Below are 24854 nucleotides of genomic sequence, written 5' to 3'. Positions count from 1 at the left end.
TAATAACCCACACTAATTACTTACCCGCCTTATGCATCGGATGCATTAGATGAGCGGTCCATCGAGTGTGCACAATATTCAAGTAAGCAGTGTGACCTCTGGGGTTTGCTATTTGTATGGCTATCTTAATGTGCTCAGGGGCTGCATAAAATGTGGGGCATAGTGGGCCCCCTTGGAGGAGTCAACCATACACAAGAACTTGATTTATGCGCTCCAAAGTCTTCAGCACAATAGTCACATTCCTCTAAAACTCATCAAATGAGATTGTCACCTGCGTTGTGCGCCCACTATTTGTACTAAATTATTACAAACAAATTAAGTTAGTAATAGATACTACATAGTAGATATTCATAGTATAAATGTTTAAGAACTTGTTAAATTAAATAGTAGAGAGAAAAAAAAAATACTTATTTGGATCCAACCCAAGAAAACCACTCCTTTGATGCAAACATAGTTCTAAGGCCAATCTTCCTCTCCTGGATACTATTAAGGGCGATGAAATTTGTGGCGAACTCATTGTTTGGGTCAGACTAACTCACTTTCACATGTTCGCCTCATCATATCCAGAGCAACGTTATGATTATAGGTGAAATTAGTTACCTGCATGGCCTTCTCCACTGTGGTATGGATAATATTGATCTTACTGATGTCCTTTAAAACATAAGGTTGATACAGTGAGCCATACAAGGTGTCCAATAGAGATTATACCCAAGTGTATTCATCAGTACCTCACTTTCCTTCTTGAAGTTGGAGCCATTGTCGATGACAATCTACACCACATTTTTCTTCCCAACCTCATCAATAACATCCTGCAGGAGTTCAAGTATATACCTGTGCTCTTTTGTTTGGCCAATCACATCCACATATTTTTAAAAAAATGCTTCTCCTGTCACAATACATTATAAAATTGATGGTAGACTTCCTTGATAGACTGGTCCACTCATCACACATAATGGTGCATCCATATGACCCCACATAGCATGGTTATCAAAGCGCCCGCCTAGGCGGCAAAGAGGTTTTTGAACCGCTTAAATTGTTGCCGATTAACTAATGGGCTGATTTCTTGCCGCTTTTTTGCTCAGGCACTACCGCTTTGCCGCCTAGATGCTAAAATAACCGCTTTTTTTTACATTTTGTAATTTGTGCTCTCTTTTTTTAATTATAATTTATTCTACAATGCCGTATAGAAATTTAAATATGTGAGCCATTCGGAATCGAAGCCCAATTTGCAAATGAACTCTGAGGCCCAAAGTGTCTGTCGACAACAGAATGTAAAGCAGGAGCCATATTCAATATTGATAATCAATGAATCATTAAATAAACAATGACATGGAAATCAGAATAATGATATCTATTAATTTATCATAAACTATGTCTTTCAGATCTTGCATCAAAAGCCAGATTAGAACTTCCTTGAATTGCTTCTTTTCAGCATAATTGAGCAAAACCTGGAATTTCATGGCAAGTACAGGAGAGGTGGTCAACATCCTTCTCCGCACCCACAACTTGCCATACTCTTGAGCTATCTCCATTTAAATGACCACGAGCAGCTTCTGGATGACATCGGGAACAAGAGCATCAACCATTTTTGGTAATTAATGATTGAAGTAGAAATAAAGGAATGAATGTTCAACACTGGAGGTACAGAAGTATTCAGATAGAAGATTGAGGTCTTGAGTGATCCATGATGTTTCCCCATTCATGTTAAATGGAAAACACTAATCTCTTGCTTGAAGAAGAAAACAAGATTCTTTCATGAGAAAGTCACTCTCAAGAGGTTAAAGCAGGAAGTATGGTAAGTGAACACGCTAAAACCTGAGGAGGTTTGGTTAAATAAGCACAGATATACTTAATTTTGGGTAACTTCAAGGGAGTCGTCATGCAGTAGCCTTATCCTGGCTTGATTGACATGATCCACTTCAGAGACCCAAACCATGGGCAGAGGTACAGAAGTATGCAGATAGAAGATTGAGGTCTTGAGTGATCCATGATGTCTCCCCATTCATGTTAAATAGATAACACTAATCTCTTGCTTGAAGAAAACATGATTATTTCATGGGAAAGTCACTCTCATGAGAATTAAAGCATGAAGCATGGTAAGTGAACAGGCTAAAAACCTGAGGAGGTTTGGTTAAATAAGCACAGATATACTTAATTTTGGGTAACTTCAAGGACCTCATCATGCAGTAGCCTTAGCCTGGCTTGATTGACATGATCCACTTAGAGACCCAAACCAAGGGCTGGTTCCTAAGCCAGTTTTCTGGTCTTGCAAGGGCTGATAACTTAGTTACTTAGGATTCAAATTTTTATTTATTCTATTATGGTAGATTAACAGGATTACAGGCAGTTCTCCCTTCTTAGATATAGCTTAGTTTTCAATTTTAGCAGGCTTCTATTTTAATGCAATGAAGTGTAACTTATAAGCATGCGATACCATATCTATCTCTGAAATGAAGTGTAACTTATAAGCATGCAATACCATATCTATCTCTGAGAGAGAGAACAGCCTTCACCGTGTTTGTGTGTGTTAACATAACATCACTCTTCCCCCTTCTCATCCTTCTATTGTTTTCTCTGTGAACCCACCATGGCAGATCACCAATGGTCCGCACCAGCCAAGGTTACCAATTATAACTTTATCCTATGTGACTGCTTTTAGCATTAATGCAAATCTTAATAAAAAAAACTAAATACACCTCTCACTGCTAACCAGTAGAAAATAATTATTATTAGGTGATTTCTGGCTTTGTAACTTGGAAGCTCATTGCTTTTGCAGGAATCAAGAATTTTTTGCAAGTTGTCCTGCATCGAACCACTTGTTATGAAATTTAGAAAAGGGTAAATTACACCTTAGGTGCTTAAGTTTTATGGAAAGGTTGTCTTGGGTGCTATATCTCCGAAAGTGGGACATCTGAGTTGTCCTTCTCATTAGTCATACTCATAAATAATGTAAACTCCCAAATTTATCCCTCACAACCCCATTTTAAGTCGACCTCCCTACCCTGCTGCTCTGCCAGTGACTGCCTCCACCCTCATATCTTCCCAAGATTCTGCCCATGCCTAGACAATGGGGAGAGACAACGTGTAGGGAGCATTGTGGTGAGGAACAGCAGGGGAGGGCACCATCGTGTGGGATGAAAACGCACTGTTGTAGGTTGAAGAGATGGAGATGGCAGTAGTGGCTGGAGAGAATGTGAAGAGGACTTCTGAGGGTTTTGGGAATTTACTATTATCTTAGTTTGGAATATCTAAAAAGGCACTTCAAATGCCAATTTTCAAAGATTGGGTACTTGAGGTACAATTTACCATTAAAAAGAAAAACATTGTATTCTCCCAGGAGCAATCTCATTGCTTTAAAAAGATCTAACATACTTACAAGCACGTGGCTGCCTGCCTTCATCAACAAGTGTGCTGCTCAGTTCAGGTTTTGAATGATTACATCCTGACAGCATCCTGTATTTGTTGCAAGGCCAAGAAAGGATGACATGAGAACTGGTCCTAAGGTATTCTTTCAAAATTGAATAAGAGTAGAGTATATGTAACATGCTCTAATTCAATTGAGACACTCAACACAACTTCATTCACACATCACATAAATGGTTGTAAGCATGGAAGAAAGATACAGTACCGCATCCACAACACAATGGCCTAAGAATGTGTATGTATCAACCAGAAAACTGACAATTGAAAACCCTACTTTACACAAGTGATTTTGGTTACACGTGACTGCTAATATAATAAAACAAGCTAACAAATATATAAGACGTATCTTCTTCTGATTCATTCATGCAACAGTCATTATCAGACAAAAAAAAAATAGAAGAATATTATCATAAAAGTGTCCATGAAACTAGAACTAAACAACAATATAGATAGAAAATTTAGGATAAAACATAAAAATACAATATTGGCCATGTAGACCATGGCAAAGCTGCATTGCTAAGATGATGTACTTTTGGGCAAATTTGTTGAGAACTTTATAACTGTACTGACAACTTAAAAACCATTAAAATCTTGCAAGTTCCAGACTCACATTCTTCACCTCTCCTCATGCAAGAACGGAATTATGGATTCAGGTTCTGAGTAACTGAATTACAAAATTAGCCTTAAACAAGTTTTTACGCTTGCAGGTATATTTCATTTGAGAGTAATCTGTTTTGCTACAACAATAAAAGAAGTTTAGTGAATAATTAAAGTGACTCAGGGCAGCAATTCAGTGGCCTAAATAGATCAGCATGCCATGGAAGAATCAATCCCGTAACTAGCCAGAACTTTCAATGGGTCACTTGGAAGGTAAAGAAAAAGGATATAAAAAGGTTTCGGAATTATTAAACAAGGGGACATTTAAACAATATAAAAGGACAACATTTGATTCAGAGGATAAGTGAGCACAGTATGAGAAGCCAATTTTAGAAATAATATAGAAAAGGAGCTGGTTGTCTTCAACCCCCCATCCAACTAGGGAGGCAGAAGAGCGACATCTAACTTTTCATTGCTTCTCTATTTGGTCTGGGATTTCAAGGATGGGTCGATGAGTGGAAGGCCCCTTCATTACACTCCATCAGAAATCCAAATAACCACCAGAACACTGATATCAAAGGACTGAAGCTGCAACAGGAATCCAGGTTTCCGGTCTGCTTCTCAAGACGACGGGTGATAGGGCTGAACACAAAAGGCTATGTATAGGAACCAAGAGAATGGAAACGAAGAAACAAAATGATGACACAATGACAGGTGATAGCGCTGCAAAACTTGCAGTAAAAGAGTTGAGAGAGATTTTGGTACCTCTCCCAACCACTACAGTTAGATAAAAAGAAACAAACATAAATGCCCTGCTAATAACACAGCATACACGTGCCTATATCCATTCTATTTACTATTCTAACCTCACAACATGTTCTTCTAGTACTCCTTGAGCCTGCTTGAGTACAAGAGGGCGTAAACTGCATTGAGTTGATTGCTTTGTAGTACACATCACCAAGCTGATCTCATGTCATAATATATGACATGGAAATGTAACAAGAGTCAATTTTTTCCCTTGGTAAAGTGTAGATCAATTTTAAAATTAGTGCATGATCATATTGAACAGGATTATGGATTATGGTAATGGAGGCCTTCTTATCACTGTATGGCCACATGGTGCCCATAGTCTCAACCACTAATTCTCAACCAAGTGTCAGCAACCATAATAGTCCACATACTCCATGTACCATGGCTTGAACTCTTTTCTCTATGCTTGACCTGTTCTGACCAACAAAACTACAGTATCATAATTCAGACCTTCACCATTAACAAAGCTTGTGCAACCAACATTAGTGTACCCTCAATTCTCAAGTGGTCATGTCTACCGATCAACATGTTGATGTATCACTGACACAGCCCTTTCCTAACGGTTCCGACTTCAAGGTGAAACAGTAACTAACATGCTAACAAAGAATGGAGGTCAAGGGCTGAACTCCTAGGAAGTGCATCAGAAGAGTTTTCCAAGCATTTATTATCTATCTGCAGAGCTCTACATACAAGGATTGAACAATCTCAGCCTGCTCGTGCCAGGGAGTGTTGATGTACATTAACATTGTGGTTCCCTCATAATTTGACTTTTTAAGGGAAAAAGGTAGCAACAGTCATTTTCCTAGACTACATTTCAAATATATAAGAATGCAATACACATTGTAGACACTGAAATTGGCCATTGTCCCACAATGATCAAGACAAAGCTGAACACAAATGGATACTGGTCCGTCTCAAATCATTCCCTTCCTTTTTTGGTCGGAACTTTAATTCTGCACATCCCCAAAAACCTAGGAACAATGCTAGGACCTCAAGGTAGACTTGGGACCAAACAAGATGAGCCTTAGGGAACATGTATTTGGCCAAACATGGTCAAACTACTCCACGTGAGATAGAAATCTATAAGTTCCTTCTCCACAACATCGTAGGACTCACCAACAATGCTGTGAGCTAGAACACCTTGAAGGCCTTCAAAGAGTCCATGGAATGTTCTTTCCCACAACACAGTAAGGATTTTCCCCATAATGGCATGACATTTATCTAGGCGCTGTGGACCCCAGATTTTAGTTTGGAGGTGCCATGGGAAAAAACTCCTCTGGCCTATAAATACCATGGGGACTCCAAAAGGCCGGGGGGGGGGGTTCTACGGCATCTTGACAAAGGTTGTGTTAGGTAAAGCATGCATTCCCCCCCCCCCCCCAACCCCATCTTGTTAATCTGATTGAAATCCTTATGACTTCTCAACTCAAAAGCTTTCTAAGGCTGAACTTGATGTAGACTCAATTGATTGAAGCCTCAATTGATTGTTGTTGTTGATCTTAGAGATATGTTATGAATATTTTATAAGTAAGGAACTGAGGTCTATACGTAATCGAAAGGGTTAAAACTTGGCAGGGATGTAGCTGATAAAATAAGGATATGATCCCCCAAGTTTGGTTGGGTTTGGATGGTTAAATTAGAAGAGATGAGGTTCTTGTTTTGGGGGTTTTAAGAAGTACGAAAATTCAAGAAAATATTTATTTCTTGAAACTAGACAGTCAACATGAGGTCAAATTGGGATCTAAGGTCACTGGGGTTGAGGGGATGATTTAACTCAGTTTGGGACAGATCTAATGGTTAGATTGGTGTAAATTTCAATTTTAGGTCTCCTGAAAAGTCCAAAAATTCAACAAAATTCAAAAAGCATGATATAAGAAAGGGAAAAGAGTTTAGGCTGCTAGATACCTAGATGAGGAGTCTTATAGATGCTTGGATCGAATGGATTAGCTTCTTGAAGGTTGTTTGTTTAACTATAGCAAAGATTTGGCTAGACTTCACCAAGAACCTCGAAGAAACACTTCACTCCTTCATTGACATACCAATAGATGCAGTAGTAATATACATAAAAGAACTCAAAGCTTGAAGGGAAGATAATCTGTTAAACAACTGTAATCTAATCTAGTTGACAGGGGGCTATTCATAGCCTCACATAAGTAGTCCTAGCGAAATTAGGACTTAGAAATTGACTTAAACCAGGAAAACAAAATCTGACTAACTTAGACTCTTAAAATTGAATGTAAGTAGAAGACCATCCTACCTTTATAACTTAAGTTGGGCAAATTTTACTTACTTAGATCATTTAAACTAAAAGACTATTCACCCCCCCCTCCCCCCCCCAAAAAAAATGATAATAATAATATTAATAATAAAGTAACCTATTTCTGTACTTTACTTGGACTAAATGCTGAACTTTTGGGCCTGTAGAACATGCTCATTGCCTCACAAATATATTAAACAAACACCCAAGACCTATACTTATCAATCAAGGTTTGGTTTCAAAGGGAAATAGGCCAATTTGGTGCTGGGTTTACATCGAAGCCCTTGCCTATGATTCAGTTCACTTGCACTTATCCCTTTTAGAGTCTGAATACAGCTGTTATTCTATTCGAAGAGCAAGCACAGTCTCTTTGAGCCTCATGACACTGCTATTCTGCCCGATTCCCTAGGAACTGAAGATGATGAATTGGATGTAAAGTACTGTTAGGAGTCATTGATAAGGCTATAAACAGATAGCCTATGCTTGTAACAAATCACAGGGATGTGAACAAGGGTTTACCCCTTGGCGAAAACACTGTAGTGGGCCCAAGGCCACTCCAAAGTGGCGCACCTAGGGCTGGCCGAACCCTCCTAGAGGTGTATTTTGGTCAATTCCAGCCCTAAATATTTGCTGATTTAATTTTCAGAATTTTATTTCTTAACGTTCAAGAGTTTTGTTTAGTTTAGAAGTCTCGTTCTAGTTCGGAGTTGAGTTCTTGAGTCCTTAGGAGTCTTTCTTTACAGAAACACTCTCATAAGTCTTTTATTACAAGAAGAGTTCCTTTCAGTCCTAGTGTCTTAGGGGAATCTATTTTCAAGAAGATTCCATTAGTTGTATAGTTTAATTAAAGTCTTTAATTGTGTGGCTGAGATTAATTATAACTATATAAGGGAGATCCTAAATTATACAGGATTCCCAATTAGATTTGAGTCTTCAGTAGGCCATAAATAGCCTAGCCTTTTCATTGTAAGTTTTAAGTCTGACTACCGAATAAGAATTGAGTTTGAGTTAACGATCGTGGCCTTGTTGAGGAGGCCACTGTAGAGTAGAAATTGAGAGTTCTTTTTCGAGCTTCTAGCACTTCTTTTCCAGTCTCCAGCAACTACAAGACATCACAACAGCTTCCAAGTAAGTACAGCAGGCTCCCATCCCCTCCCACACACTCCTAAACCGATCGCAGCAATCCCAGACCCCTTCCCCTGCTTGCGCAACCCAGAATTCCTTCCCCCCTTGCTGTCACACCCCTCGCACTATCTCCCATAACCCCCGACATCCCCTAAAACCCTTCCCCTACCCCCGCAATCCTTCTCAGCTCCTCCACTACCTCTCCCCTATGCTGCAGCTCACTCTTTCCCTCTCTTTTCTTCATTGCTCTGCTCCCCACCCTCATCTCTGACTTGTGGCAGATCTGAAACAAGAAAAAGAAAAGGAAAAACAGAAAAAAGAAAAAGAAAAGAAGTAAAAGGAAAGAAAGAAAGAAAGATTGCCCAAGATCCATGCCTCGAGTTCTTCCTTTCCACTTAGGTTTCGCAAACCCTGATGCTTTCCCATCCCACCACAATTAGATTTTGTTAAAACCTAATTTTTCTCTATCATTCCATAGTATCCCAATTTTGTCCCCCAGTCTTTCCTTTCAATTCCCATCAAGATCAGAGCAACCCATATCTTTCCTAAGAGTTCCCACAACTTTCCTATCAACCCATATCTCTCCTAAGAGCTTCCCACAACTTTCTTGGAAACCCATAGACATCCCATAAATTTTTTTATTTTTTATTTTTTATTTGCTAGTAGATTTTGGGCAAACCCTAAATTTTAGGGAATTCTTCCAAGAAACCCTAACCCTAGAATTGGATTTCCATCACATTGTTTTGAGAATACAATTCGTGAGAGTTTGTAACAGCATAGACCGTGGTGTTGAGAACTTAAGAAAGCAGCTAGGGTTTCAACTTGAGGGATTCCTCCTTTCGGCAGAGCTTTGGATCTGCCTTGATCACTCCATCTCCATCTTAGCCCCTTACTAGACTTGTTTATAGGTAATTACCAAGTCAGCCTTTGATCCATTCATTTTCACCCAACTTTCACTGTTGTTTCTTCATCCCCTACCCAGTCAGCCCTCCTTTCTTCCCCATAGCTCTATCATATCTCTCAAACCCTCCATTGGAATTTCTGCTACTTGCAGTTCCACAATTCCCCCCCCCCCAACAACCAACAACACTCAATCCCCACTTCAGCCCTGTTTGCCCCCTTAAAACCCTAACCTTGATGCCCCAAATCACCAAACCCTAACCCTAAAGTATTAAATCTGAAACTAAGAACAATAAAGGTTCAGAGCTTCTAAAAACTTGGCCTATGCCCCCAAGCCAGCTTTTGTACACCGTTCCAAGAAGCCCTAATACTGTAAGCCACACCTGAATCAAGTGATCGAAGCTCTTGAAACCAATTTACCCTGCTGATCATCTACGGGTTTTTGGTCCTCATCCTTTTGGGCTACCTCAAGGGGAACAAAGCCAGAGACCACTAAGTAAACATAGGTTACGTCGCATGGTTGTAAGGAGTGGCAAATGATGGAGAGAAAAAGGAAAATAAAATGCAATTATTGTCACCACTAACCAGTAATATTTTTGGGAGGTAGTGCTACCAAACTCAAGCAATATCTGGTTAAGAATGTTATATTAGCGATTCCATGTTGGTGTGAACCCAATTCTAGGGTTAGGTTTTCTAGAATAATCTCCCAAAAATTAAGGGTTTGGCTAGAGGGTGATGCTAAGATCATGGTGGGAGATCTCACGAGATTTTGACGAGACCTCGCGAGATATCTCATTTTTTCACATAGGCGAGACGGGATGCAGGTCGAGAGCAAAGAGTTGGGATATCTCGCTCGAGATCTTGCTGGAATTCTCAATTTTTGCCTTTTTGTGGATTTTGGCTGGATTTTCAATTGCAACTACTTTTAGCACATCCACAACATCGAAGGAAAATCAATCATTCTCTACTTGTCTTATGAACTTATGATTTAATGACTTATATAGAACTTCTAATGGTTGTATAATTTTATTATTTTATTCTTGAAAATTGAGATTGTGGTACTCATATAGATGGAATTTTGATAACATTTAGGTTACTTGATGCATTAATACACTTTATTTTCAATTATATGCCTTAAAGGTTCTATATTAGATGTTGTATAACATTGCATCCCTAATCTTACAACATTTCGGATTCACACTATGGGTAGACTTAGAAATCATACGTAGGTTGTTTTCTGACAAATCCAAGGCTACCAATGTATTCAAAAAGTCTTAAATAGGCTAAATACTAAGTTTCAACCCAATTGGGACCCTAAAACCCATCGAGTTGACACAAAAAAATTGTATATCTCGACTAAGATCTTCTACCATGGTCAAGACTATTATGGGATGAAAAGGGTCAATTCAAAATTTTGTGGGAAGCTTGGTATCACATCTCAGATGGGTTGGGGATAATTTAGGGGAAAGGGAAAATTATGGTTTTACCCCAAAACTCTAGGGGATGTCAATGAGATATCCAAAATCAACATGGGATGTAATCAATCTTCCTAGGAAACCTGCAGTTGGGTATGGGTAGGTTTAGGGGATGTTCTTGGGATGGTTTGCTTTGGGGGATTTGGGTAACAAAGGGTGAAAGGATGAAGCCCTAGGGAAATCTTTCTTTCTGATTTCTTTTCTTCTCTTTTCCTTCTTGTCTCTTCTTCTATTTCTTCTCTTTCCTTCTTTCTTTCTTTTTCTTTTCTCCTTTCTTTTTTCTGTTTTTCTTTTTTTCTTTTGTGCCGCAAGTCAGTGGGGGAGGGAGAGAAGGCTGAAAGGGATTGGAAGGGGGTGTCGTAAGGTAGGGGAGAGGTGGGGAAAGGTTGGCCGGGGCCATAGGGGACTTTGGGGGTTGCTGCCAAGGTGCAGCAGCAAAACGGGGAGGGGTTCAAAGGCTGAGCAGAACAGGGGAGGGGGCTGGGTTACTGATACTGCAGGGGAGAGGGAGGTGAGTGGTTGCAATTGACCTAGGGGAGTGGGGGAGGGTTATGCATACGTGGCTTGAAGGGGGGAAGCTGCTGTAGTGTGCTGGATTGCTTGCTAGATCGCAGGAAGAAAAGAAAGAATTCAGAGATATAAACAACTGCACGATCCTACTCAAGTAGGACCTTGCTGCACCTTCCGTGGCTGCAAATATCAATAATTTTGATTCATCCACACTTAATGAATACAAAGAAAGATATGCTACTTATAGCCTACTAAAAGACCCTAACTCTAAGTGGGATTCCTTTATAAATTAGATCCGACCGCATTAATCACAACCATTGAAATAAAAAGTAAAAGATCTAATGGACCCTAATTCACACATGCTGAAATAAAATCCCAAGTAACTTAAAACTCTAAATGACACATGCTAAATTCCGTTTAATTAAAACTCTAATTGACATGTACTGGACTAAGACTCTTACTCAACTACTAACTCAAATTACAACTTCTTAAGAAAATTGGACTCTAATACTAGAACTGAATTTCTGGAATTAAATTCCAGCAACTAAATATGGCTGAAAAATGCCGAAAATACCCTCCATAGGGGTACAGCCAGCTAGTTTGGAGGGACCTTGGGGCCCACTCTAGGATTGGCCGGGGGGTCAATCTGTGTTCACGTCACGTCATATGGTCAATGCTGATGTAGCAATCTTGTCAATGATTACATGAAGTGAGGGGATGAGAAAAAGGTTCAAAGAGAGAAGCAAGGGTTGCACTTAAAAAGGCAAAGAGGCCTTCAGTTAGAGGTGGTGGTGGTGGTGACAATGATGATCCAATGTATGTGCTTAATGATAGAGATACTGAGGCAGAGGCTAGGGATTATCAATAAGCACAAAGGAGCAAAGCCACATTCATTAAGGGTCAAGAGAGACAAAAAGTTAGGTGGTAGTGCCAAAGCTAATAAATTTAGAGAGGGAGTAGCTGGGGCTAGTACTTCCAGAACAGGTATTATGCTACATGGGTTCACTCATCTTTTAGGACATCATAGAGTTAGGCTACCTGGCTCCACCATCCTTAGTAGTACCACCACGAGTTGATCCCATACTCTAATAGGCTCCCAGAATTCACACGTCGAAAGGTGCAAAGTAGCCTAAGATCAAGGGGGCATGGAAAAATATGAAAGACTTGTAAAGGAAATGATAGTAAAGTGGATACTATTCAATACCATCCCATCAAACACTTCCCAAGGCCCCTATTATCAGATTTCGAAACATTAAAAATTCTGAGGCTGGCTCTAGCCATAAAGGGCACATCCCCTTAGGAGATCATGAATGTATATTTGCCCCAATAGAAGTAGAAGGTTGATGGGTATACAGCTGAAATAAGGCCACTCTGGGAAAGCTGTAGGGTTACCATAATGTGGGATGGATGGACCTGTCCTACAAGAAAAGCCATCAACTTTATGGCCTTCCAAAACAAGATTTAATACTATGATTTATCCTGAGTAATGCTAGCAATGAAATTATATTGACAGTAGATTTACAAAATGGACAACAATGGAGAAGGAAAACAGGAGATTGATCCTTTTCCTCAAATAGAGGACAATGAACCAATGAACCATTAACTACCGAACCTGCCGTTTACCTAAGTTGGGAACAAAGCCAGAAACCGACTAGCAAGACAGTCATATGACATGTGGCACTGGAATCCTTAACTAAGGATGATGAACTATGAGATTCAGAGTTGCCAATAAAAGCATACCTGACTGCAAAAAGTTGGAAGCAAAAGAGGCCAAACAAGAAGTGGCAGACATAATAGAAGACCAAGCAGCTGATGAGGTGTCCAGCTTAGACATCTTGCAGCCCAATAAGCATCTGATCTTATGAGAATTGGCCCTTGATGGGCTATAGGAGGTGTTGCCCCAGTGTGGTAAGCATAGGCCAAATCTAATCCACAATATCCTCATCCCCAGCCAAACCCATGGGAGGCAATGGAAGTAGGTGACCATGTACAAAACTACATCTTGTGGCATTCCTTCCAACATCACCCGCATTTCAATGGGTCACAATTATAACCATCAAGATCAGAAGGACAGGCAGTGGAGGCGAACAGATGCATTTTTGGTCCAACATCTAGGAATTGTGTAGAAAGCTGGGAGAATGGCCTGTAGCATGGCTGTCCGGTGGCTTTCCTAATATTCTAATACAGATATAGTAGGTTTACTCTCCATATTTGGGGTTTCCTTGTTTAGGGGAGATATACTAGAATTTTATTTTTCTAGTAAGATTCTCACACTGGGAAGATTTAGTTTGTTCTATATTTGGTAAGTACTTCAGACCCAAGTCAGGATTTCTCCAACACTTCCAACATGGTATTAGAGCCAACTCTGATCCATCACTGAGTAACAATTTCTCTCCTCTCTCAATGCAGAGCGCAAGGAAAAAACAGGGGTTCATCGCAGAAAACTCATCTGTGCATCTGTCCATCGCAAAAGGTTCTTCTCTGTTTTCACCATCATTTCTTCCTCCACTAGGTCTGCTGCAAGTCTTCAACGACCAGCCCAATTGCCTCCATCGTGTCTTCTCCGTTTTCACCATTGTTCATCCTCCACCAGACTCTGCTGCAACTGCCAGACCAATAGCCTCCATCACCAACTGATCCTCGTTTTTATCTTCAAAAACCCTCAATCGAATCCTTCCTGTTATATTAAACCTGCAATTCCGCCACCTGCAACCAGAACCATAGAAGAAAATTCGACCGAAATTTCAACAATTTCGGTCGAAATGTCTGCATTTTTCAAAAAGAAATGAAATTCCAAATATTTCAGAAAAAAAGTGTCAAATTTCAACAGAAATTTCGGAGATTTTGACCATTTCGGAGGTTTCGACCGAAATTTCGATCATTTCGACAAAATTTTGACTGAAATTTTGAACGTTTCAACATTCCAACTTGTTTTTCCTTAGTTTTTCTTGATTTCTATCCCATTTTTACCTAATTTCCACAACTCTTTTGCCTTCAAACACCTCTTTTACTCATTTTTTTGCCTCCAAACACCTCCTAAGCCACAACAGCTACAAAGGAAACTTTGGCGACAATAGAATGTAAAGCATAAGCCATACCCAACAGTTCCAAACTTCCCCTTTTTTTTATTTTTTATTTGTTCATGCCTTAAATGATCTTGTATTGCCTTGAAATTAATATATGTTTAGACTAGGACTATGATCTATAATTGTGTTTTGTTACTTATCTTTTTATTATTTGCTACCATTTTTTCATTTTCTAATTTTAAAAATTATTTTCTAAAATTATGTATTTTTATTTTATGTATATATGATATATAGGCTTCAACTTAATATATGTGAGACACCATCACTTGATCTAGTCGGTCATTTTATTTTGTCGACTTGTTGTATATGTAACCATTCTACCAAACAATTCATGTATGTTGATGATTCTATACCTATATGCAATACAGTTTGCATTCGTCAAAACCAGTCATTTTTTAGTATACTTGAATGATAAATTTTCAATGGTTTTTTTTTGGCAAAATACTAGTTCCATTGTGTTTATTATACTTGAAATAGGTAGTATGCAAGAATCCAAATCATTTTGAGTCCATATGAGGCCCGAAATTGAAGTTTCAATTTCCAGAAAAAAGTGTCCAGTTTCGACCGGAATTTCGATCGAAACATTGACATTTCGGCCTTTTGCAAGGTCGAAATTCCTCTTTCGGTCGAATTTTCTTCCTTGACCAAAACCATCTTCCGCCATCTCTGTCTTTTTGCTTCTCAGAAGAATCGATCTTTGTTTTTTTCCCTAACCCTGCAATTCATTGAAGAAAATAAAAAAAGGGGAAAAAATCGCCTCTTTTTCTAGAACCGTCATTCTGGTTCTTCTTCACAACTAGACCCGTTGAACTTCCGCCACCTGCAGAAAGAACAGGTCCTCTTCTCCCTTTTTCATCATTTTTTAAACTTTTTTCCTCTAAACCCTTTGACCTAATTTTTTTTTCCTTTGCACAAACGATCAAACCTTCTTCTGCACCATCGACTTCTATTTTCCCTTTGATGGACAAATCGACTTCTCTTTTTCCCTGTCGAAGGTACAACAAACCCATTGAACCCAACCAAACTAGAACCAGGAAAAAAAACATCCAGCTCCATGCATCCTACATCATAAATAAATATAAAAAGAGCTAGAGGGAGAGAGAAAGAAAGGAAACTTTTCCTTAGTCCATGATTTTTTGTTTTTTTTTGGTTCCTATGATGGCTGATCTAGTTACCACGCCTCTTTTGGTACATCTAGCGTTAAAAATCCTCCCTTCCATCTATTTTTTAGGGTCATGAATTTTTTCCTTTCCAGATGACCACTACCAAGCTTAAAGTGTCCAATTATCTTTGCTGATCTCATTCTGTTTCTCTAGTGGTGGGTACTCATGATCTTACAAGCCATCTTCATGGAACCCTTATCAAGCTTTCTTCTTCTGATGTGGCTGGTTCTAACAGCAATAAATCTGGTTCTAGTGATTCTCATGCTACAGTGAAGTGCAAGTACTATGGAAAAGAACGTCATACAAAAGACAAGTGTTGAAAGTTGCATGGACAATCAACAAATTCCTGTGGAGGAAGTAGGATTAGAAATAAGGGAAAAATCAAGCATCTGCAAACCAAGCCAGTTATGACATCTTAAGTATTTCAATACCTCTTTTCTTAGACGAGCTCCAGCACCTTCTCCAGTTGATGTCTAGACTTGATGTGTCATCTCCAGTGCTGACTTCCAATACGAGTATAGCTTCTGCCATTGTTCCCTCTCTTGACCCACAATCTTCCACAGGAATTTTTGGTTGTCATAGTGTCAATTCTACATATTCCTCCTGGATAATCGACTCTAGGGCAACCAACCATATGACAAGCTCATCTTCCTTGTTTCATACTTATTCCTCTGCTTCTTTAACTCAAGTTGTTCAAACTGCTAATGGATCACATTCTTCTATTTCTAGGTAGGGATCCATTATCCGTTCACCATCTCTTACCCTATCTTCTGTTTTACACGTTTCTAAATTTTTTGCTAACCTTTTATCTATTAGTAGCCTTACTCGTGATATGAACTGCAAAATAACATTTTATCCTTCTTATTATGTGTTTCAAGATCTGGAAATAGGGTGTACCAATGTACGATTGGCAGTGGTAGACAAAAGGGGGGGCTCTACTGATTGGACGGGCCTCCATCAACTCTTTCTAGAGCCTGAAACATCTCATAGAAATGAAGATCTTGCGACATGCTTTGTAACTCCGCATAATTCTATAACAAGGGCATCTCATGCTGAGTAGCGCTATTCACCTGCTTCTGCAAATGATAAACCTAAGCTGTATTTCCAACTTGAGAATAAGTCTCCTTAAAAGCCTTCCAGATCTTTGCAGCCAATTCAAGAAACCGTCAGCCGCATAGAGTTGTTCATGATTAATGTGAGAATCGACAAAAGCATCATCTGAGATCCAATCCTCCAATGGGTGATGTAACCCTGGATTACAAGGCCAGTAGTACGATCTTTTATAAGAAAGCAGCAGGCAATGCAGGGATTAATACCTCACTGTTTGAGTGTAATTCTCCAAGGACAGCAGCTAATCTCTTTAATATTCTTACAATAGATCAAGTAGGGTTTAAATCCTTGCTGTCCAGGTCGGAATATCAACGAGCAGCAGCTAAAACTGTACTCAATTCACTCTGAAGGTCCTGTGGCTAGGGTTAGGTTGACTCCAATCCTAGGGTATTGAGAGGAGTGGCTCAGGGTTGTCCCTTAGGGTAGGATTAAGTCTGAAGATTAAGAGGGATATTCTGTTTTCAATAAAGTTGTAATTGCAGAATTTCCTAGCCAAGGTTCTGTAATTTTTAAGGGCTTTAAGGATTCTAGGGTTCCTAGGGTCAGGGTAGGGGTAGAAGCTAGGGTAGAGGATGGCAATGTAGTCCTAAGGGTATAGGGGATAGGGGTTTATTGATGATTTAGACTTACTAGGGTTTTGGTGTTTAACAGGAAATTACAGAATTCTGGAAATCCCAGATTCTGCCACAAGGGGAAAGAAGAAGAAACGGGGGGGAAAAGGGCTGGGGAGTGAGGGGGATGAGGGGAGGGGGTTGGGGTCCTAGGGGAGGGGAAGAAGGGCTGCGATGGGGTTAGGGGCTGGAGATTCCAAGAATTAAGGTTTGATGAGAGGGGGAGGGTGCCACAAGGTGTAGGGAGAAGGGGAAGGGGAGGAAGAGTGGAAAAGGGTAGGGAAGGGGACTGTGAGCACACTTACTTGTTCAGAAAGGGGCAGGGCTGTTGAATGAAGACGACTTGAAGAGGGTTCTAGGGCCGCCGCAGGCTTGAAGAAGATGAAGAAAGGTATAATTGCGGAAAACTCTCTTAATCCCTCAAACCCAGGTCGTGGGCTTGCTTCCCACGACTCCAAGTCTCTGATTTTTCCATTAATGTTTCAACTTATTTGATTACAATAAGATAAGAGGCTTTACTTTGTATAGATATACTTGAGGGAAGCAGACTAAGACCTCAATCTAGGAAACTTGATTGGACTCAAACTAGGGAATCCACTTTGGGTTGCAATTCCCTTTACAACTCAACAACTTAATGAACAAAACTAGCAAGGAGTTTTCTAGAGATCTTCTAATAACTTGCACAATATAAATAACCAAAAACCAGAAGGAATCCTACTTGAAAATTGGATTCCTTTTGGACTCCCACTTAGACAAGGACTCTACACACTAATCCAATTGAAAAACAAAAAGTAGATATAGGAACCTAAAATTATTCTGAATATTACTGGACATTTGGTGCTCAAAAGGGGTGGGGAAATGATCAAATTGCCCTTCTGAGGGTTCAGCCAGCTCCTTGGAGTGCCAATTGGGCCTGGTTTTTTGTCCAAGTTTTGATGAGCCTGGTTACATCAATGGGGCACCAGTAGCCATTGGCTTTCAACTATATATATATATATATATATATATATATATATCTTAAAATGGATCCTTGGTGACAAAAAAGAACCACCAAGGGGTTTAACACATATGGAAGACTTGTGGGAAAGACATCTTTAGAAGGAAGAGAAAGGTGAAGCATAGCAGTCAAGAAGGAAGCTGAAATGGAGATGTGAACCATATCTATTGATGATGAATCTAGAATTGCAGTAATACACATTTATCTACATCAACATTTTCAGATGAAAAGACTAGGGTCCCTCAACTATTTCCTTGGTATTGAAGTACCATGAAGCTGTAATCGAATAGGCAATCACAATGAAAATATGCGTTACTCTTGAGTGAGACTGGTATGCTTGCCTGTAAACAGTTGACATGCCTGTGGATTCCAATCAGAAGTTTGGGACAGTTAACAATGAAGCCTTTGAAGATAATCACTGGTATGGGAGAATAGTATGGAAACTTTTATTATCTAAGGTTATTAGGTGTCACATTATCTTTCGTTGTTGGTATTACTAGATGGATTATGCAATCACCAAAGGTTCACCTGGAAGTAGCTTGAAGTATCTAAAGTGGGTCCCAAGAAAGGGGCTCATTTATCAGCCTCATCATAATGTTTCTCTCGTGCATTTACCAATGCTGAGTAGGCTGGTGGCGACTGTGACAGATCTATGACAGGATTTTGCACATGTATTGTTGGCAATCTTGTTAGGTGAAGAAGCAAGAACCAAATAACTATGACTAGATCCCATGTTGAGGCTGTACAGAGATAGAGATCATACTGCAGCCCAGTTAAGGTGGTTAAGATCGCCTCTCAGGTCCTGTAAGATTTGGCTTTTCCGACCACTAAACCTAAGTAGAGGTTTTGCAATTAATCAATCTGTTATCTGTAACTCATTATCGGGATATTCATTATCATTTTGTTCATTCTGCTGATCAGCATCGTGATTTGTGTATCAATCTTCTATTTTGTCCTACCTTCCAGAAAGAGTGGAAGAATGTTCTCAGTTAGCCATGGGAGTCTTGTATGCTCCAGCCTCAGGAGTGTTGTTAAAGTTAGCACATAGGAATTACATTGTTAATTGTTATAACTAACCATGATACAGGGTGTATTGTAATCACGGTATATGTAATCTACTTTATTAATTATTTGTTACTACTGTTCACCGACTAGGTTTCCCGTTTAGACTACAACTATGTTTTGTGAGACATATTATAAATACATGAACCTACCCAATAGACAATCAACTAAGTCGATTGTGGTCCGCCAACTCTCTCAATCATCTTGCTCTCTCTTTGCTACTAGTCTTCACACCTGGACGGGTTGGTGACCCCTATTCTGTTACAAGTAGCATTTTATGGCATTTTATCCCTCAAGTAATGAAACAGAAACACTATCATCAATTCAACAACAAAAAGAATGAAGAAGTAAATATAGCATCAATATTTGAATCCAATGTCTCATGGGCCATGCAGCCAAAGATTTCTTTTAACGTCCTCCTACCCACGTCAAATTGTGCAAACCTCCTGAAGTGAGTTATGAACTAAACGGAGAATAAGAGGTTCAACAAGCTATATAGCACATAAATATGGGCATTCTCACCGTAATCTCAGAAAAAAAAAGCTCTAGATTGATCCAGGAGTCCACAAATCTTCGAGAGTCTAATCAAGAGCTCTTCTGTAAGTACATAATCATTTCTTTTGCAAATCTATTAGCCTTTTGTGGCTCTCCCTTTGAAAAGAGGGATGAAACAACGGCATAGTAAGCATCAAATTCAGAAAAGCAGTGTTTCGCAGCTAAATTTTCTGCCACCTCATTTCCTTTTCTCACAGATAAAAATTCCAAATCCATGTCAGTAGTAGACGTGGAGGTCAAAGATTCCACAACATTATGAAACAAGTCTTCCTGTTGCTCTTCTAGTTTTTGCAGTTCACCAATGGCACCAGGTTTCCTCCCAAAAGGGTAAACCAGAGAACCAATTTCGTTAAGGACACCAACGGCTTCTCGAATACTTCCTTGCTCACATAAAGAAACAAGAATATTTCCAATTGATTCTGTTTCGATCTCCATGGCAGCTCTATCTATCAGCTCCATAACAGATTGGACCTGAAGCATCTCTCTCAATATATTTCTAGCCTCTTCCATCCTTCCCTTAGCAAGAAGCCCTTTTAATAAATAAATGAAACCAATGAAATCAGGTAAGATTCCTTTCCTTTTATAGTCAAGGTAGAACCCAAGGGCCCCTTCCATGTCACCTTTACGGCAACAACCATTAATCACAGCACTAATGGTGAACGCATCAGGCTGATGGCAACTGTTTTCCAAATCAAGAAGCAGGTTCAGGGCCTCTTCCATTGACCCAAGCTTGCAATATCCATCGATCAGTGAGTTGTAAACACGTGTATTTGGAATAATGCCATTCAGAACCATCCTCTCAAGCAACTGCTTGGCATCGAGAACGAACCCTTCTTTAGATAGAGCACTGATAAGTGTACCATAAGTAATACATGTTGGGACCAAATTAACTTTCTCCAATGAATCAAATAGCCTAAGTGCTTCACTAAGACATCCCTGCTGACACAATCCATGAATCACTGAATTGTAAGTGACAATATTAGGTGATATTCCTTTCTTTTTCATGATGTCACAAAGATCTAAGGCCCTATTAAGATATCCTGATTTGCAAAGTCTATCAACCACAATAGAATAAGCAACTACGTTCAAAAGAGTCTGTTCGCCACCTTCCAAGATAAGTTTATATGCATCTGTATTTCTTCCTTGCTCTACCAGTGTTTCAACAACTGGGAATGGATCAAGGACATGCATATCCCTTCTCTTCATCACATCAAGAAGCCGACGAGCTAGTATCACATCCTTCTTACACAAGTAACGAACCAGGATCTTGCAAAATCTGAACTCTGACCATCCATAATCTTTAAGATATGCTTTCATCATCACTGGTTGAAGAAAATTATTTCCTTTGGTAATAAGCCCTTTAAGAATTGAATAGTAACAATTGCTTGTCACACCAAAGTTTTTACCCTTCAACATCATAAACAAATCAAATGCAGCCTCAGCACAACCTCTCTTGCACAAGAAACAAAGAGCATCACTACATATATCACCATATATTTGCAGTTCTAGTTTCGGAAGCCCAAAAAGAAAATTCAAAACCCCAGATCCATTCTCTAGCTTAAATAGCGACCTTATTACCATCATATACGTAGCTTTACCAGGATGCAGACCTTTCTCAATGAGTTCACTCAGTACTTTTACTGCCACATCTAACATGCCATTCTCGCAAAGCCCACGAATCATACAATTATAACACTCCACATCAGGAAACAATGAAGTCCTATAAGCATCAAATAGCTCAAATGCTTCATTGATCTTACCAACTTTACAATAGCCATCAATCATTGTGTAATAAGTAACAGAATCAGCATGCAAACCCATCTCTGGCATCTCCTTGAAAACCATATGAGCATCTTCCACTAAACCTGTCATAAATAATGCTTTGATTAGTACATTGCACATGACACCATCCATTTGAACATGAGCCTCTTCCAGTCTCCTCTTTGTATTCAAGATCCCCTCTACATTCTTTTCCTCAATATAACCATGTAATAGCGTACTGTATGTAAAGTTATCACCAGATATGCATTTTGAGATTTCATCTGCTTCACATGTCCTACCAACTTTGGACAAGCCATTAATTACAGTGTTGTATGTGACAGTACCTGCAATAATCCCCTTCTTCTCCATTTCATCAAGCAAACAGAAAACTTGATCAAGATCTCCTTTCCTGCAAAATTCACCTATCAGGGTTGTGTATGTTACCTCATCTGCTACAATTCCCATTGCTTCCAACTTCCTAAACAAACTGACTGCCTCATCCAATTTTCCTTTCTGGCAAAAACCACGGATAACTGCAGTATAAGTGACCAAATTAGGTTCCACTCCAACCTTCTTCATCTCATTTAAGAAACCAACTGCCTTTTCCACATTCCCTTCCTTTGAGAACCCATCAATGAGAATGGTGTAACTAACTACATCGGGTTTTATTCCACTCTCCAGCATTATCTTATGCTTCTGAAATGCCTCCTGTAAAATCCCCTCGCTAAAAAACCCACAAACCCAACTACTGTAAAATACAGCATCTAAAACGATTCCCTCCTCCTCCATTCTACAAACCAAATTAGAAACCTCCTTAACTCTACCTTCTATACAAAGTGCATTCACAAGAGCCGTATATGTTACAACATTAGGCCGAAAAGTTGCAATTTTCTCAACATTCTCATAAAATTTCAATGCGAGCTCAGGTTTTCCAACTCTACAAAACCCTGAAATTATTGAACTACAAACGGAATTATCAACTAGGTGTCCATTTTTCTCATCTGTCATCATCTCCAATACCTCCAAAGCTCTATCCATCTCACCCCGGGAACTGAAACTCTGAATCAACAAAGAAAATGTAGAGAAAGAAGGCAGACTACCTTGATTTCTTAACCAATCCCCCAAGAGAGCGAACGCCTTTTCCGCGTTATTTCCAGCTGTGCAGAGGCTTTGAATTAGAGAATCCCACAGACCATTTCTGGATAGCAACCCATCTTTTCCCAATTGAATCAAAAAAATCTCAGCTTCTTCAAATCTCCTATCTTCGAGCAAAGCCCGCACCACGATTGAGTGAGTACGAGAGTTGCCGCTTATTTTGTTCAGTTTCATCTGTGAAAAAATTTGAAGAACAGATTCGTATCTTTGGTTTCTAGAAAGGAATTCAAGGAATTGGTTGAAGGCTTTAAGTGTAGGACTAAAACCTCTTTTCAAAAGGTTTTGAAAGGTTGCGACTTCGGGTAAGTTTCGAGGAGGAGAAGAAGAGAAGGTTTTGACCAAAATGGTAGAAGAAGACATGGTTAAGTTTTGAAGTAAGAGATGACAGGGGAAGGAAGTTTCAGAGAGACGAAAGAGGCTTACAAATCCTACCTTCATAAAAAACATACGAATCCCTTGAACTTCCAAACCGGAAGGCGTCAGCTGACATAAACTGGTTTCGTTGTGAATTTCTCCGGCAGGTCGATTGTCCGATAATTACCGATACTCCTTGTGTTATGACAAATTTACACATCGAATCCTATACTTTATGAAATTATTGTTACTTCCTTATTTCAAATAGTGTTATGTGGTTGTTAGTAAGGGTGTCAATTGTGTACCGAAACCGTTTAACCGTACCGAACCACGCCGTCTAAAACCGCAGCGTACCGTACCGTTCAAAATTCGGTACGGTACATACCGAAACCAATTTCTTGATGCGGTTCGGTTTTAGGTACTCATACCGTCAGATGCATCAAACCGCATCAATTGGTACCGTACCAAATTAAGAGATATAAATTGTAATTTTGCAATTAAAACACTTTACATTTACCATATCCCTAATTCCCTATTTCAATTTTTGTTTCATCATTCACTCCTCTTCTTAGATTTACTTGTTTTGTCTCTATTAATTAAATTTACTTGCTTTATCTCTGTTAATTTCAAATTCTATCGATTGGTTGATCACAATTTCATTAGGATCTTAATGAAATAATAACAAAAGTGGCATAAGTTCATTCATACCAAAATTGTACCACACTAGATATTGTGTTTAAACCGTTTTCCCGTACCGATTTAATACCGAAACCGTACCGAACCGTTTTTGTAAATACCAAAACCATACCGTACCGTTTAAATTTGGTACGGTACAGTTTTGGTTTCCGGTATTCTAAGTCGGTATCGTACCAAAACCGTACCGAATTACCGAAACTGTACCGATTGACACCCTTAGTTGTTAGTGTACAAAAACCATTTTGCTCTTCATTATATTTCAGTCTTAATGCCAAATTTCTATTTTACCTGTCATCAATACGAGATATGTGTTTCTAGGGGTGTCAATTTGTAGTCTGAACATTTAAAACAGAACCACACTGGCCCTAATCGAACCTTAATTGAGCTATGTTTGGGCTGAGGGTAGCAAAGCCCGCACCAGTCCGAAACCAAACCGCAATCCGTTATAAACCATTTTATAGTCTTACATTGAATATTGTTTGAATCATCATATTATCACTCGGTAGTTAGTATAGAAAAACTGAACATGATTTCAAAGATCAAATAGTCGTTTTACTACTTGTAAGGGAAAAATAGAAGGATTAAGTATAAATGTTTAATTGAATGTACGAAAGTTTGTTTAAGTTTTAAGTAAATATTTATCCAATCTAGAGATATTTCTTTTGCATATCAAATTAAATACCAATCCAAAAAAAGAGACGGATTTTATAGAAGGAAAAAAAATTCAACATTCTTACAAAACAAGAACCCAACTTTAAGACAATCAATCATAGGCCATAGCACAAGTTGGAATTTAAAAAGGTTTTTGGTTTGGAGATTTGTTTCAAAAAGACTATTCAGTTGAGCTTGAGGAATAAACTTGCAATTTCTATGTTACTACTTACTATTCGGGTTCTTGATTTCTATAAGATGGGTGAAATTTCTATGACGTGGAATGACTTTTCATTTTTTAATGAAAATTGATCAATAACAATTTTGTTTTCCATTGAATTTTGCCTCTTATTGCAAGATGTTCAACTGTTTATTTTTGTTCTTTTTCTTGCATACCATAAATTGTTAGTCCAAATTATTACTTAGCCCGAATCCAAACCGCACCAAACTGAAACCAGCTCGAAACCATTATTTTGCTAATGGGTCGTGTTTGGGCTGAATGTTTTTTGGGCTGAAACTGCACCGTTGACATCCCTATGTGTAAGATTACCTTTAG

General features: G+C 39.1%; 1 protein-coding gene across 1 annotated transcript; it reads right to left on the bottom strand.

Annotated features, from left to right (window-relative positions):
* Window positions 1-1088: 1088 nt before the first annotated feature.
* Window positions 1089-23079, bottom strand: LOC149015871 (Pentatricopeptide repeat (PPR) superfamily protein). Its single transcript, XM_089156199.1, has 2 exons — window positions 19649-23079; window positions 1089-3453 (listed from the first exon to the last, which is right to left on the bottom strand). The coding sequence occupies exon 1, from the start codon at window positions 23042-23044 to the stop codon at window positions 19712-19714; it is 3333 nt and encodes a 1110-aa protein (XP_089012325.1). The 5' UTR covers window positions 23045-23079; the 3' UTR covers window positions 1089-3453; window positions 19649-19711.
* Window positions 23080-24854: the final 1775 nt, after the last annotated feature.

The sequence above is a fragment of the Hakea prostrata genome, chromosome 5 (assembly GCF_041222555.1).
Source record: "Hakea prostrata isolate BN-2017 chromosome 5, UWA_Hpros_2, whole genome shotgun sequence".
NCBI lineage: Eukaryota > Viridiplantae > Streptophyta > Magnoliopsida > Proteales > Proteaceae > Hakea > Hakea prostrata.
Note: the sequence above shows the minus strand (reverse complement) of the source record. Positions and strands in the feature narration are given on the sequence as shown.